Here is a 15,848-nt window from a genome sequence, read left to right on the forward strand (position 1 = left end):
AAGGAGAATACATGGAAAATAAGGAGACTAAAAAGAGAACAAGGAAAATATAAAGAGAACAAGGGGAATGCAAACAGAACAAGGGGAATACAAAGGGAACAAGGAGAGTACAAGGAGAACAATGAGAATACAAGGAGAACAATGAGAATACATGGAGAACAAGGGGAATACAAAGGGAACAAGGAGAGTACAAGGAGAACAATGAGAATACAAGGAGAACAATGAGAATACATGGAGAACAAGGGGAATACAAAGGGAACAAGGAGAGTACAAGGAGAACAATGAGAATACAAGGAGAACAATGAGAATACATGGAGAACAAGGAGAATGCATGGAGAACAAGGAGAATACATGGAAAATAAGGGGAATAAAAAGAGAACAAGGAAAATATAAAGAGAACAAGGGGAATGCAAGGAGAATAAGGGAAATACATGGAGAACAAGAAGAATACATGGAAAATAAGGAGACTAAAAAGAGAATAAGGAAAATATAAAGAGAACAAGGGGGAATGCAAACAGAACAAGGGGAATACAAAGGGAACAAGGAGAGTACAAGGAGAACAATGAGAATACAAGGAGAACAATGAGAATACATGGAGAACAAGGGGAATACAAAGGGAACAAGGAGAGTACAAGGAGAACAATGAGAATACAAGGAGAACAATGAGAATACATGGAGAACAAGGGGAATACAAAGGGAACAAGGAGAGTACAAGGAGAACAATGAGAATACAAGGAGAACAATGAGAATACATGGAGAACAAGGGGAATACAAAGGGAACAAGGAGAGTACAAGGAGAACAATGAGAATACAAGGAGAACAATGAGAATACAAGGAGAACAATGAGAATACATGGAGAACAAGGGGAATACAAAGGGAACAAGGAGAGTACAAGGAGAACAATGAGAATACAAGGAGAACAATGAGAATACATGGAGAACAAGGGGAATACAAAGGGAACAAGGAGAGTACAAGGAGAACAATGAGAATACAAGGAGAACAATGAGAATACATGGAGAACAAGGGGAATACAAAGGGAACAAGGAGAGTACAAGGAGAACAATGAGAATACAAGGAGAACAATGAGAATACATGGAGAACAAGGGGAATACAAAGGGAACAAGGAGAGTACAAGGAGAACAATGAGAATACAAGGAGAACAATGAGAATACATGGAGAACAAGGGGAATACAAAGGGAACAAGGAGAGTACAAGGAGAACAATGAGAATACAAGGAGAACAATGAGAATACATGGAGAACAAGGGGAATACAAAGGGAACAAGGAGAGTACAAGGAGAACAATGAGAATACAAGGAGAACAATGAGAATACATGGAGAACAAGGGGAATACAAAGGGAACAAGGAGAGTACAAGGAGAACAATGAGAATAAAAGGAGAACAAGGGGAATACATGGAAAATAAGGGGACTAAAAAGAGAACAAGCGGAATACAAAGAGAACAAGGGAAATACATAGAACAAGGTGAATACAAGAAAAACAAGGGGAATGCAAAGAGAACAAGTGGAATAGAAAGAGAACAGAGGGAATACAAGGAGAAGTTGTAAGACGAGGAGCATAAGTAGAATACAAAGAGAGCAAGAAGAATGCAAGGAGAATAAGGGAAATACATGGAGAACAAGGAGAATACATGGAGGATAAGGGAACTAAAAAGAGAACAAGGGGAATACAAAGAGAACAAGGGGAATACAAATAGAACAAGGTGAATACAAGAAAACAAGGGAAATGCAAAGAGAAGAAGGGGAGTCCAAGGAGAATAAGGGGAATACAAAGAGAACAAGGGGAGAACAAGGAGAATACATGGAGAACAAGGAGAATACATGGAAAATAAGTGGAATGGAAAGAAAACAGGGGAAATACAAATAGAACAAGGTGAATACAAGAAAAACAAGGGGAATGCAAAGAGAAGAAGGGAAGTGCAAGGAGAATACATGGAAAGTAAGTGGAATACAAAGAGAACAAGGGAAATACAAATAGAACAAGGTGAATACAAGAAAAACAAGGGGAATGCAAAGAGAACAAGTGGAATAGACAGAGAACAAGGGGAATACAAAGAGAACAAGGACAATACAAGGAGAATAAGGGGACTACAAGCAGACTAATGGGAATACAAAGAGACGAAGGGGAATACAAATAGAACAAAGGAAAGACAAAGAGAACAAGGGAAATACTAGGAAAACAAGCAAAATACAAGGACAACAAGGAGATGACAAGCAGAACAGGAGAAGACATGAAGAATAAGGGGAATACAAGGCATAAGGAGGAATATAAGAACAAGGAGAAGATAAGGAGAACAAGGAGACGAGAAACAGAACAAGACGAATACAGGAAGGACAAGGAGAACAAGGGGAAGAGAGAGAGAACAAGGGGAGTACATAGAGAACAAGGGAATACAATGCATACAGGGGGATACAAAAACAAGGGAAATATAAGGAGAACGAGGGGAATTCAGGGTATATAGGGGGATACAAGAAGAACAAGCGGAATACAAGGAGAATAAGGGGGAAATTGCATTTTTATGTGAGTCAATTCCCAAACTGTCACCCATCTCCTCCCTTCATCTAGTAAGGATAAAGACGTAGTTCTACGTCAAAAGAGATATATAAATAAAGGCAGATAACTGCAACAGAAGTACAGACCTGGTACTGCACATCATCCTGTGCAGCCTCCTCCTGCCCAAAGAACTGCAGACACTCCAGCCCAGACGCCACGTGCTGCAGAGCCATCTTGCATCGTTCCTCCACGCCCCCACACACCGGTGGAGGAGAGCTGCACTTGGACTCCTGAGAGGACGTGTCTGGCGTGGACAAGCACAACGCCTTCACTGGCACACTGCTGCTGCTCAGGGGTCCTGCACACAGTGCGATGTCTTGCATATCTCATATGAATGAACAAACTCTCAACCGTAATGTGGCTGGTTAAATTTATGTTCTGGGAATAATAAGTTAATTAAGTAGTAACATATTGCTGCAGTCGAAAAGCATTGGAAATAAATTTGAATAAGGAACAAAAAAAAAGTTTCCTTCCCAAGCAGGATTCGAACCACGAAAGTCTTAGTTACCAGTCTATCATGCTCTGAAGTGAACAAGGCTCTGAAATCAGCTACAAGGGTCGGTCCGGTTTTTTTTTTTTTGCCACTGCTGTACAAGCTGCTGCACATGTTTCTTCTTCACATTTCTCTACACTGTTTTGTTTTCACTTCATCTACTTACACCTATACAGTATTAGATTTGGAAAAGGAATATGAGGGGCTCAGAATATAAATATTGTAACTCCATTTAGGATACTTCTGCGAAAAATGAGTATCTGTAAAATGTGAAGTAAAAAATTAATAATAATTGTAAAGAATATTTCGAGAGTTTAAGTGTGAAACTAGTGTAATTACAAAAGTTGACATTTTTAGGTTTTTACACAAATTCATAGCAAATTCTTTCTTGTACTTGGTTACAAAAAATCATAACTCAGTTCCGAACAGTCTTATATGTAATATACTTCGTAACTACAAAATATAATGGTATAGTTTATATGAAATAAATGTATTGCCCGTTAAGAATTTTGTTGTGAATAAAACATCAACTGTAGTTACGTTTCACATTAAGTCCTCCACTTATTCACATAATATATTACTTACTTACTGGCTTTTAAGGAACCTGGAGGTTCATTGCCGCCCTCACATAAGCTCGCCATTGGTCCCTATCCTGAGCAAGATTAATCCAGTCTCTATCATCATATCCCACCTCCCTCAAATCCATTTTAATATTATCCTCCCCTCTACGTCTCGGCCTCCCCAAAGGTCTTTTTCCTGCCGGCCTCCCAGCTAACACTCTATATGCGTTTCTGGATTCGCCCATACGTGCTACATGCCCTGCCCATCTCAAACGTCTGGATTTAATGTTCCTAATTATGACAGGTGAAGAATATAATGTGTGCAGTTCTGTGTTGTATAACTTTCTCCATTCTCCTGTAACTTCATCCCTCTTAGCCCCAAATATTTTCTTAAGCACCTTATTCTCAGACACTCTTAATCTATGTTCCTCTCTCAAAGTGAGAGTCCAAGTTTCACAACCATAAAGAACAACCGGTAATATAACGTTTTATAAATTCTAACTTTCAGATTTTTTGACAACAGACTAGATGACAAAAGTTTCTCAACCGAATAATAACAAGCATTTCCCATATTTATTCTGTGTTTAATTTCCTCCCGAGTATCATTTATATTTGTTACTGTTGTTCCCAGGTATTTGAATTTTTCCACCTCTTCAAAGCATAAAAGGACATAATATATTATATGATTTAATACATACTTTATTTCATTAAAAAAATTAATTCTTACATCTTTTGTGTATTGTGTACTATCAACAAAAAAGGACTTGCTGGGTTTGTGCCTTGAAAATTCAGTGCAATAAGAGGGTAATACTTTAGTTGTATACAATTTCTTTATTTTCACTATCAGAAATTTCAGCATTTCTTGACAGAATTGTTGAAGCACATGTTGGTAAGTTCTTATAGTATCCATGATAAACAAGGGTAGTATATTTCAGAAGATCTAACATGTCTTTCTTGTTTTCCTGTGTAACCAAAAGGCAGGTCACTTACAGAGTAACTCCAATTGGACTTTTCAATGGCTTTCCTTATCTCTTCTTCGTGAAATTAACTTCATGAACATGGAGCCAAACTGACGAAAACGTTTACTGCCATATTAATGTAATGTAAATAGCAAGATGTAAAATGTTAATTACAATAAGTCATATGGACTGTATTATTAATAAACAAGAATACTGAAGTTATAGTCCCGTCGCTCTAATTTCCAGCAGCCAATCGTGTTGCTGGTCGGGTACATTTAAACGTTTGCGTCTTGTGATTCGCTGATTCATTCCTTAAGGCTCGATAAATACATAATATAATCGTGCGCCATTTTAGCTCTTTTGTTGGCGTTCGCAGAAAGCACACGAAGACGTTATTTGCCACTCAATTATTTGCTGAATTACATTGTGTTTGATTTATTATCATAGGAGCTACAACATGATAATGTTTAACGGTGTGGCAAATAGATTCCTCGTATGGTAGCTCGGCAACATAAGAACAAAAACGGGGAACAATACTACCTAGCTAGACTTTATAGAGCCATCACTTTCTAAGACGTAAGCAAAGAGGCGGAGTCACGCCGGAAATAACAGCGTCGGGACTATAGTAATTAACTTATTGGAAATTCCACAATGAATTGTAAGATAATATATCAGTCCTGGGCGTTATTAACTCGACTGAGTCACTGCAGACCACCCCTTAATGTTTTGGTGTGGTTTAGCAGGAAGGAAGGTCAGAGATGAGTTGTATGAGGTGGGTATCATAGCTTTTACGAACTTTCAGCTGTTGCTGGTCGCCTAAAATCCACCACTGATGAACAGAAACTTACTGAACGTTTGTTTATAAGGCAGAGTAAGCAAAAGGATAGGCCAGCTACTGAAGCGCAGATTGAGGTGTTCCAAATCCATTTCTTGGTTTTAGTCGCACAATGGGCATGCTGTTAATATTAGTGAGGAATCTCATAGAATCTATTGGAGTTGTTTTGATTCCACCAGTAATAGGCCTGAGAGCTTGGTTTTGAACATATTCTATTTCGTTTATGAAAGGTGGAGTAATTAAAATTTCTCCGCAATATGTCAGCACTGGCTGTATAAACATTTTGTATGTAGTGTTCAAAGTATTCCTAGAGCATCCCCATTTCTTTCCTGCTAGTCTTTTTAGAAGGGAGAATCTTTTAAGAGCTTTTTCAGGTATGTATTTCAAATGGCTGCTCCACGTTAACTTACTATCGAAAATAACTCCAAGATATTTGGATTCATAAGTCCTAGGGAGGTGTTGGCCACTGTATTGGATATTGAATTCTCTTTCTTTTTTACGAAGTGAAAATATTTGGTAGTTACTTTTGCTTAAATTGAATGTCATCAAATTTGATGTATTCCATTCATGTAGTTGATTTAGCGCTCTAAGAGCAGAATTTTGAATTTTGTCTCTATGTCTGTAAGATCCGGAAGTCCACAAAACTGTATCATCTGCAAATAGTGCTGTTTTCATGTTTGATTCCTCTAATAGGGAGGGTGTCATTTATATAAATATTAAATAAAGTAGACAGTGATTGTAAAATGGTGTACAAGAACTACATGGTCAGATAGAGGATACAATACTGATTACATTGAAAGTAGGAACTTACATTTGGCGAGCAATAGCTGAGGAGTTATTGAGAAGACTATAAGATTGTAAAATGGGCAACAGAGAAGAGATGATACTCCTGTTGGAAAAGTTTATTAATAATGTACAATGAAGCAGGCAGATGTTCGAAATGACTACCCTCCATCTCGATGCATACTTGTGCTTGTCGACTAACTTCTTCCTGTAAACAGCACAGATGGCTGTCAGTAATTGAAGCAGGGCTCCATGCAGTTGAACTCTAGTTTGCTCGACATTATGGTAGAACCTCGACTATCCATCATAATGAAGGGGAAGAAAGGAACATTAATTGTAAAAGGGGAATAATCCATTCTGCTTGTTCTTACCTTATTTTTATGTGTTTTTTTTTAAGAATGCAACTTTTTTCTGAGCTTTAGGCTTACTACAAGCATTCTTTTACTGATCTCCATTCTAAGGGTACGAACATGTTGACGATGGTAGAGTAGCTGGTAGCGGTAGTGGGGGAAATGAATCGCTAGAATCATATGACACCGCACACGTTGACTCACGTATGGTCGCTTTACTGCTAGCTTTCCAGCACGCTGTAAGCTCCAAGAATGGTTTCAGTCATTCTTTCAAGCTTGCAGCGCAAGTCTTGGCGTGGAGCAGAGAGGCACTGGAGAGGTGATCTGTGGACCAGATGTCAATGATGACTTGTGTAATTAGTAGGGACGACTTTTATCAATTATTTGTGTAATTCGTGCTTTTTAATTTACACAAATTTGTATTCTATTTTAAACTACGCACGTTTGGTTTAGTCTTGACGTTAATTGGCCGTAACTCGGTAACCAGTAAAGATTTTGAGCAGCGGTAACTTTTAAAATGAAGTACCATTCTTACTCAACATTTTTCTCGCTTTGACCCCCATCTAACGTGAAAAACAAAAAAGTTTACCGCTTACCGTAAATTTTTTGCTTTGAGCAGATCACTTCAAACTTAGTATTTTTTTTCTCACTTTTAAAAACAATATTTTGACTTCGAATTGTTTTCTATGCTTCCCTTGGACATTGACCTATCAATAAAAAAATTGCAGCACGATTGTTTGAATATCATAGATGCTACGACGTGATAATGTTAAACGAAGTGGGAAATCTCATTCTTGGCTACTCCAACTATCAGCCAGCGGCCTGTCAAGCTCCGCCTTGAGCATACCTCTTACTTCACTCATGGCGGGAATCCTGTGTCAGTGGTTGTAAAGTTTTAAAACACTGCACACATTGGATGTAGAAAAACTGATTGCTCGTGTGTTTGAAAGACCTGCCACGACATTAACTTTTCGTATAGATTCAAAACTGAAGGTAGAATTTAATTAATTTTTAAATTACAAACTACTACATAGTGAATTCGGACAAATGGACATTGTCGTTCACCAATAGGCCTAATTTGGAGTCTTTGATCTCATTTCAAGAGTTTAATCACTTTCTTCTGTATGTGTCTTAATACCACGAAAATAAAAAAAATAAACAAATAAATAATAACTAACATCAATCAAATTATTGAGAATGTTCACTATGCACTATTTTGTAAGAATTGTACAGTTTACCTCAGTGTGAGTATAAGCCATTCTTCCTGCAAAATAGGATTCCCTGGCAATTTTTTCAAGTCTTCTGTATGGAATCTTTAGTTAAATAGAGAAGATAATCGAAAGTTTCGATTTCCATTCTCAGATAGCTAATAAATTTTTCTGGGAAGTTCCGCAAATTTTTAAAAAGATAATATTCACCAAATGCAACCCTTTCATTATTTATAGGGTGAACAGAGCACTCTCGAGAGAAGGATTCTTGTAATATTAACCACTTTGATCCTGTCTAATAAATCAAATTCGTCCCCACTACTTGGATTCATAGCGATATCAAGTCTACACAGAGATTCCAAGGAAATGACCTAATCAGCTGTGAGTCAGCTGACAGATTAAAGCGACCTGCAAACAAGCTCCAATCTGTGCACACCAAGCTTCCTTGTCTTTCATAACACTGATAGCGGAGCCTGCTAGCTTTAAAGCTAGGCGCCAACGTGTTCGTATCCTAATTCTACAAAGTAGAGCAACATTCGAGAATGAAGTGACATCTCTCTGTTCCAAAAACCTTACGAGGGTCTTTCCAGATTCAATAAGAACAATCTACTTTTCATTTCTGGAGTGGTTAAATGACATAATAATAAACCCTGATGCAACAATAACTTTTATCGGACTTCCGGATCTTACAGACATAGAGACAAAATTCAAAATTCTGCTCTTAGAGCTCTAAATCAACTACATGAATGGAATACATCAAATTTGATGACACTCAATTTAAGCAAAAGTAACTACCAAATATTTTCACTCGGTAAAAAAGAAAGAAAATTCAATATCCAATACAATGGCCAACACCTTCCTAGGACTTATGAATCCAAATATCTTGGAGTTATTTTCGATAGTAAGTTAACATGGAGCAACCATTTGAAATACATTTCTGAAAAAGCTCGTAAAAGATTCTCCCTTCTAAAAAGACTAGCAGGAAAGAAATGGGGATGCTCTAGGAATACTTTGAACACCACATACAAAATGTTTATACAGCCAGTGCTGACATACTGCGGAGAAATTTTAATTACTTCACCTTTCATAAACGACATAGAATATGTTCAAAACCAAGCTCTCAGACTCATTACTGGTGGAATCAAAACAACTCCAATAGATTCTATGAGATTCCTCACTAATATTAACAGCATCAAAATGACAATAGAAGAAAAAGCACTGATTGAATATGAAAAACTTATTAGATTACCAGGAAACAATTGGCATTCATACAGTCCTCTCTGTAGATTGAAAATTCAAAAAAGTTTCATATCCATGGTTCAAGAATTAAAACTGAAAATTAATATCCCGAATTTAAAAGAAAACTTACAAATTAAACCAAACCCTTTAACTCTATTAAATATAGAATATAATCTAAATTTAACAGAAGAAATACTGAAATCAGAAGTAAACAATGAAATGCTGAAACAATTGTCTTTAGAGACAATATTAGGTACCCTCCACAAAACTGGCTTTATTTATACACCGACAGATCCTTGATCTCCAGAGAACAAGGTGCCGGAGCAGGTGTTACGTGCTGTCTCTTCTCACTTTATAGATCTCTTGGGTATGGAACAACAAGTTTTGATGGAGAAATCATTGCAATAAGTGAAACTCTCAGGAATCTTCTATGCCACATCAATAAATTTAGGAATGCAGTTATATTGTCAGACTCCAAAGCAGCTATTCTATCAATAGTCTCTAAACACACACCTTCATCTCAAACAGCAGAAATAACTAAAATGCTCTCTCAATTAATATCACTCAATAAAAGAATTGTATTCCAATGGATACCATCCCATTGTGGAATCCTGGGAAACGAGAATGCGGATTCTTTAGCAAAGAAGGGCAGCACTGCTACTTACAGACCTGTTACTAAATCTACGTATTACTCTGTGAAGAGATTTATTAAATCTACATACTTAGACTTCAACAAACAAAATATGATAACTCAATCCCAAGGGAAAAAATGGAACTCTCTGCATCAAAATCCACAGTTAATTCCCGATTTACCACGAAAATCGTCTGTAGCTGCATTTAGATTGGCAACAGGCCATGATTGTTTGGCCAAACACCTGCATAGAATTGGAATATATCAGTCCCCTAACTGCCCATTGTGCAACTCAAACCAAGAAATGGATTCGGAACACCTCAAAATCTGTGCTTCAGTGGCTGACCATGACAATATCTTTGAAAAATATTGGAGTGCAAGGGGTCAAATGACTTTATTGTCAAACGCCTGGCATTAGAAAACAACAACAACTTTTCATTTCTCTAGGAAAAAAAAATCCAAGTTCCATTTAAAAACAATACACTTTGTGCTGAAAGTAATATTTTCTGAATTTGTTGGACTGTGTATAAGCTCTCATTTTGTGAGTCCCTAATGTTCGTACATTCCCGTGCAAGCAGGTACTCCATATGTGGTTCTATTACGAAAATATTTGAGGTTGCAATGTTCGATGAAACACTTTGTATATAAATACAATAAAACCTCCGTACAACAGAAAATGACATAATAATAAACCCTGATGTAAGAATAACTTTTATCGGTCCTGGAATATTTCCTTTTAGGCGTAATAGATCGACTACTGATCAGATTTTTTGTATTCGACAGATATTGGAGAAAAAAATGGGAGTATAAGGGTACAGTACATCAGTTATTCATAGATTTCAAAAAGGCATATGACTCGGTGAAAAGATAAGTTTTATATAATATTCTTGTTGAATTTGGTATTCCCAAGAAACTAGTTCGATTAATTAAAATAATAATAATAATAATAATAATAATAATAATAATAATAATAATAATAATGATTTATTTTAGCTGGCAGAGTTAAGGTCATAAGGCCTTCTCTTCCACTCAACCAGCAAAAAGTGTATATACATATGCATGAACTTACAAAGAATTCAACAATTTGATTTAGATGAGAGTTACATGTATACAAGAGTTATTTACGAATTAAACAACAAAATACTATGAACTATTAATTAAACACTGAAATAAACTGTGTAGCAGAATTAAACTAAAATACATAGAATGTTAATATATTTCAAATAATATTAGATAATAGAAAGAGATTATTATGAGACAATTAAAATACAGCATAATCAGGATGATGTCTAAAGAAAAAAGTATCAGTGTAGTCAGTGATAGTTTAAATCAGTATGATTGGAGTGAAATGCTAATAAGGTTATCTTTTAAGCTGTTCTTAAAGGTGTTTGTTGTCTTGCAGCCCCTAATACTTTGTGACAAGGAATTCCATTGACGCAAGGTGGATATTGTAAAAGATGATGAATAACAAGATGTTCTATGAAGAGGTATACTTAGCGTGCCACAGATAAGTGATCTGGTATTTACGTCGTGGTTAGAGTATAGATAAGAGAAACGAGAAGAAAGGTAATTTAGTGTTGAGGTGTGCAGAATTCGAAAGAGTAAAGACAAAGTGTGTAAAGTTCTACGTTCTTTAAGTCGGAGCCACGAGAGACTTGCGAAGGACGGTGATATGTGATCATATCGTCGGATGTTGAACACGTATCTGACGCACATATTCTGAGCTCGCTGTAACTTGACTGACAGTTCAGAACTTAGGTCACTTAACAAAACGTCACAATAATCAAAGTGCAGCATTACTAGGGTTTGTACTAGGGTAAGTTTTAGTTGCTGTCTCAGTGAAACATACAGCAGAGTCCATACAGGCCAGTTTCTATCTGATGCTTTTCCAATTCACTGTGGGCTAAAGCAAAGAGATGCACTATCACCTTTACTTTTTAACTTCGCTCTAGAGTATGCCATTAGGAAAGTCCAGGATAACAGAGAGGGTTTGGAATTGAATGGGTTACATCAGCTTCTTGTCTATCCAGATGACGTGAATATGATAGGAGAAAATCCACAAACGATTTGGGAAAACACGGACATTTTACTGGAAGCAAGTAAAGAGATAGGTTTGGAAGTAAATCCCGAAAAGATAAAGTATATGATTATGTCTTGTGACCAGAATATTCTACGAAATGGAAATACAAAAATTGGAGATTTATCTTTCAAAGAGGTGGAAAAATTCAAATATCTTGGAGCAACAGTAACAAATATAAATGATACTCAGGAGGAGATCAAACGCAGAATAAATATGGGAAATGCCTGTTATTATTCGGTTGAGAAGCTCTTATCATCCAGTCTGCTGTCAAAAAATCTGAAAGTTAGAATTTATAAACAGTTATATTACCGGTTGTTGTGAATGGTTGCGAAACCTGGACTCTCACTTTGAAAGAGGAACAGAGATTAAGGGTGTTTGAGGATAAGGTTCTTAGGAAAATATTTGGGTCTAAGAGGGACGACGTTACACGAGAATGGAGAAAGTTACACAACACAGAACTGCACGCAGTGTATTCTTCACCTGACATAATTAGGAACATTAAATCCAGATGTTTGAGATAGGCAGGGCATGTAGCACGTATGGGAGAATCCAGAAATGCATATAAGGTGTTAGTTGTGAGGCCGGAGGGAAAAAGACCTTTGGGGAGACCGAGACATAGATGGAAGGATAATATTAAAATGGACTTGAGGAAGGTGGGATATGATGATAGAGACTGGATTAATGTTACACACGATAGGGACCGATGACGGGCTTATGTGAGGATGGCAATCAACCTGTGGGTTCCTTAAAAGCCATTTGTTGTTGTTGTTTACGTTTTATCCACTTCACTCAATAAGCAGTTGCCAGCTCAACCTCAGTGTAATTTTATTATCAACAAATGAATGTGGTGGTGGTAAAATGACACTCACCTTCAACGCCACTCTTGTTATCACAGTCTTCTGTTTCTCCATGGTTACTACCTCCCTCGTCTTCGTCACTGAGTTGGCCGTCCAGGCAGGGCTTGCCAGGGTCAGTGCCAGCTGGCACATACAGATCAGACAGCATGTAATGCGCTGATGTGACAATCTGCAAACAGGTCAACAAATGAGCCGCATGCTAAATATCTCAACAGAGTGCACTCATCATGCATTATAGCCATGGAAACATAAAGTGGCCAGCCATATTTTTTGAACTGAGTACTAAACACTTCAATTGTTGGCATAAATTCAACATAAACATAAGTCAAAACAATACAATTAAAACTAATCCTGGTGATGTGATAATACCACAGTCTACAAACTATATAGTCACGAAGCTTGAGTTTTGAGGGTGCTAGAAACAATAGACTGTGACGGTACTATTTTGCCTTGCCTGTAATGAGGCGATATTAGCGTTCCTAGTGGTGAGCAACTATCTAATGTTTGCATATTTACTACGTATTGAGCTTCGCGACTGTATATACTAGACTGTATTATTACTATTTAATACGAGAAAAATTCATACCGGCACCGGGAATCGAACCCAGGACCTCTCAGCTCTGCGCGCTGAGCGCTCTTTCCAACTGAGCTATGCCGGGACGCAATCCACGGCGCCGGCCGAACCCCTCTCGTAATGCTTTTACGACCTTACTACCTGCATTTGAGACAATACACATCATATATGCAGGAGCGCATATTTAAATGACTTTGTGGCCATATTCAACATCAGTTTGTGACAACTGCTAACAGTTAATACATCACATATTCATATGTGACATATTAGACTGTGATAATACTAAGAACATGCACAGTGATCAAGATTTAGAATGTTGAGAAACTGCATTTATGTATATATAATTTGAACTGGTAATGGAAATTACGGGAAAACGGCTGAACGGATTTTAATGAATGACCCATCATTTTGAAGCTTGGCATCCAAGGATTTTCAGAAAAATAGTTACTTTTAGTGAAGTGTTAGTTTTCCTACATAATTTTCTTATTTTCCAAAATCCATCTTTCTTCAGTTTTGAGAAGTAATTCCATTTCAGAATAAAACAAAACATACACTACAATAAACAATAGGCCATTACACGAAGGCCATGCCTGCAGGATAGCTGACATATTTAGAGTTCAAATTCAATTGGTTACTAAAAACTTCAAGACTTACTAAAAATAATTTATAGGTGTGATTCTGCAGTGTGTAATTTTCTGAGTACACCTGTGTATTGGATATTAAAATCTACAAAGCTTGAGGTGGTTTGATGATATTATTACCATTAGAAATAAAATATTATTATAGTTAATGCCATGTAGTTAATATATAACTAGAAAACTTGCATAAGATAATAATATTGTTATTAAAAATCGAATATTTTTATAATTTTTTTAGTGGGTTATTTTATGACGCTGTATCAGCATCTCTGGTTATTTAGCGTCTGAACAAAATGAAGGTGATAATGCCAGTGAAATGAGTCTGGGGTCCAGAACCGATAGTTACCCAGCATTTGCTCATATTGGGTTGAGGGAAAACCCCGGAAAAAACCTCAACCAGGTAACTTGCCCCGACTGGGAATTGAACCCGGGCCACCTGATTTCGCAGCCAGACACGCTAGCCTTTACTCCACAGGTGTGGACATTTTTATAGTTATTAACCAAGTGGGGTTGAGTCTTTTTCATATACTTAATGGCGGTGTGATGTAGATACTTATATGCGTCATTCTCTTCAGTACTGGCTCGAGAGAGCGCAAAAATTACAGTTCCTAAGGAAAGCCGGTATTACTTACTGATAAAATAAGAGGCGTACAAAATTTTGTAGTCTCCCGATCATTTCAGATCTCTTAGAGGATAAAATGATTTTACCCTCTACATGCAGCAGCTATACCAAGATGCTTCAATCCCATAAGAAAAACACACGGATCGTCCTGACATTGTTACTTGCGTTTTCGCGTTGAAACTCAAAAACTGAAGATGGATAGGTTCAAGAAAAAGTTGTTGTTGTTTTCTAATGCCAGGCGTTTGACAATAAAGTCATTTGTCCTCTTGCACTCCAATATTTTTCAAAGATATTATCAAGGCCAGCCACTGAAGCACAGATTTTGAGCTGTTCCGAATCCATTTCTTGGTTTGAGTTGCACAATGGGCAGTTAGGGGACTGATATATTCCAATTCTATGCAGGTGTTTGGCCAAACAATCGTGGCCTGTTGCCAATCTAAATGCAGCTACAGACGATTTTCGTGGTAAATCGGGAATTAACTGTGGATTTTGATGCAGAGAGTTCCATTTTTTCCCTTGGGATTGAGTTATCATATTTTGTTTGTTGAAGTCTAAGTATGTAGATTTAATAAATCTCTTCACAGAGTAATACGTAGATTTAGTAACAGGTCTGTAAGTAGCAGTGCTGCCCTTCTTTGCTAAAGAATCCGCATTCTCGTTTCCCAGGATTCCACAATGGGATGGTATCCATTGGAATACAATTCTTTTATTGAGTGATATTAATTGAGAGAGCATTTTAGTTATTTCTGCTGTTTGAGATGAAGGTGTGTGTTTAGAGACTATTGATAGAATAGCTGCTTTGGAGTCTGACAATATAACTGCATTCCTAAATTTATTGATGTGGCATAGAAGATTCCTGAGACATTCACTTATTGCAATTATGTCACCATCAAAACTTGTTGTTCCATATCCAAGGGATCTATAAAGTGAGAAGAGACAGCACGTAACACCTGCACCGGCACCTTGTTCTCTGGAGATCAAGGATCCGTCGGTGTATAAATGAAGCCAGTTTTGTGGAGGGTATCTAATATTAATTGTCTCTAAAGACAATTGTTTTAGTATTTCAGTGTTTACTTCTGATTTCAGTATTTCTTCTGTTAAATTTAGATTATATTCTATATTTAATACAGTTAAAGGTTAATTTGTAGGTTTCTTTTAAATTCGGGATATTGATTTTCTGTTTTAATTCTTGAACCATGGATATGAAACTTTTTTGAATTTTCAATCTACAGAGAGGACTGTATGAACGCCAATTGTTTCCTGCTAATCTAATAAGTTTTTCATATTCAATCAGTGCTTTTTCTTCTATTGTCATTTTGATGCTGTTAATATTAGTGAGGAATCTCATAGAATCTATTGGAGTTGTTTTGATTCCACCAGTAATGAGCCTGAGAGCTTGGTTTTGAACATATTCTATTTCGTTTATGAAAGGTGAAGTAATTAAAATT

General features: G+C 36.9%; 1 protein-coding gene across 1 annotated transcript in view; it reads right to left on the reverse strand.

The window, feature by feature from the left end:
• The window catches only part of LOC138692233 (erythroid differentiation-related factor 1), a 110,519-nt gene that overhangs the window by 55,077 nt on the left and 39,594 nt on the right, over positions 1-15,848 (reverse strand). The window contains exons 7-8 of the mRNA XM_069815365.1: positions 12,579-12,735; positions 2,658-2,869 (exon numbers count right to left, since the gene is read on the reverse strand). Of these exons, the coding sequence (XP_069671466.1) occupies positions 2,658-2,869; positions 12,579-12,735 (369 nt within the window). The remainder of the gene's footprint in view (positions 1-2,657; positions 2,870-12,578; positions 12,736-15,848) is intronic.

The sequence above is a fragment of the Periplaneta americana genome, chromosome 16, assembly GCF_040183065.1.
Source record: "Periplaneta americana isolate PAMFEO1 chromosome 16, P.americana_PAMFEO1_priV1, whole genome shotgun sequence".
NCBI classification, from domain to species: domain Eukaryota; kingdom Metazoa; phylum Arthropoda; class Insecta; order Blattodea; family Blattidae; genus Periplaneta; species Periplaneta americana.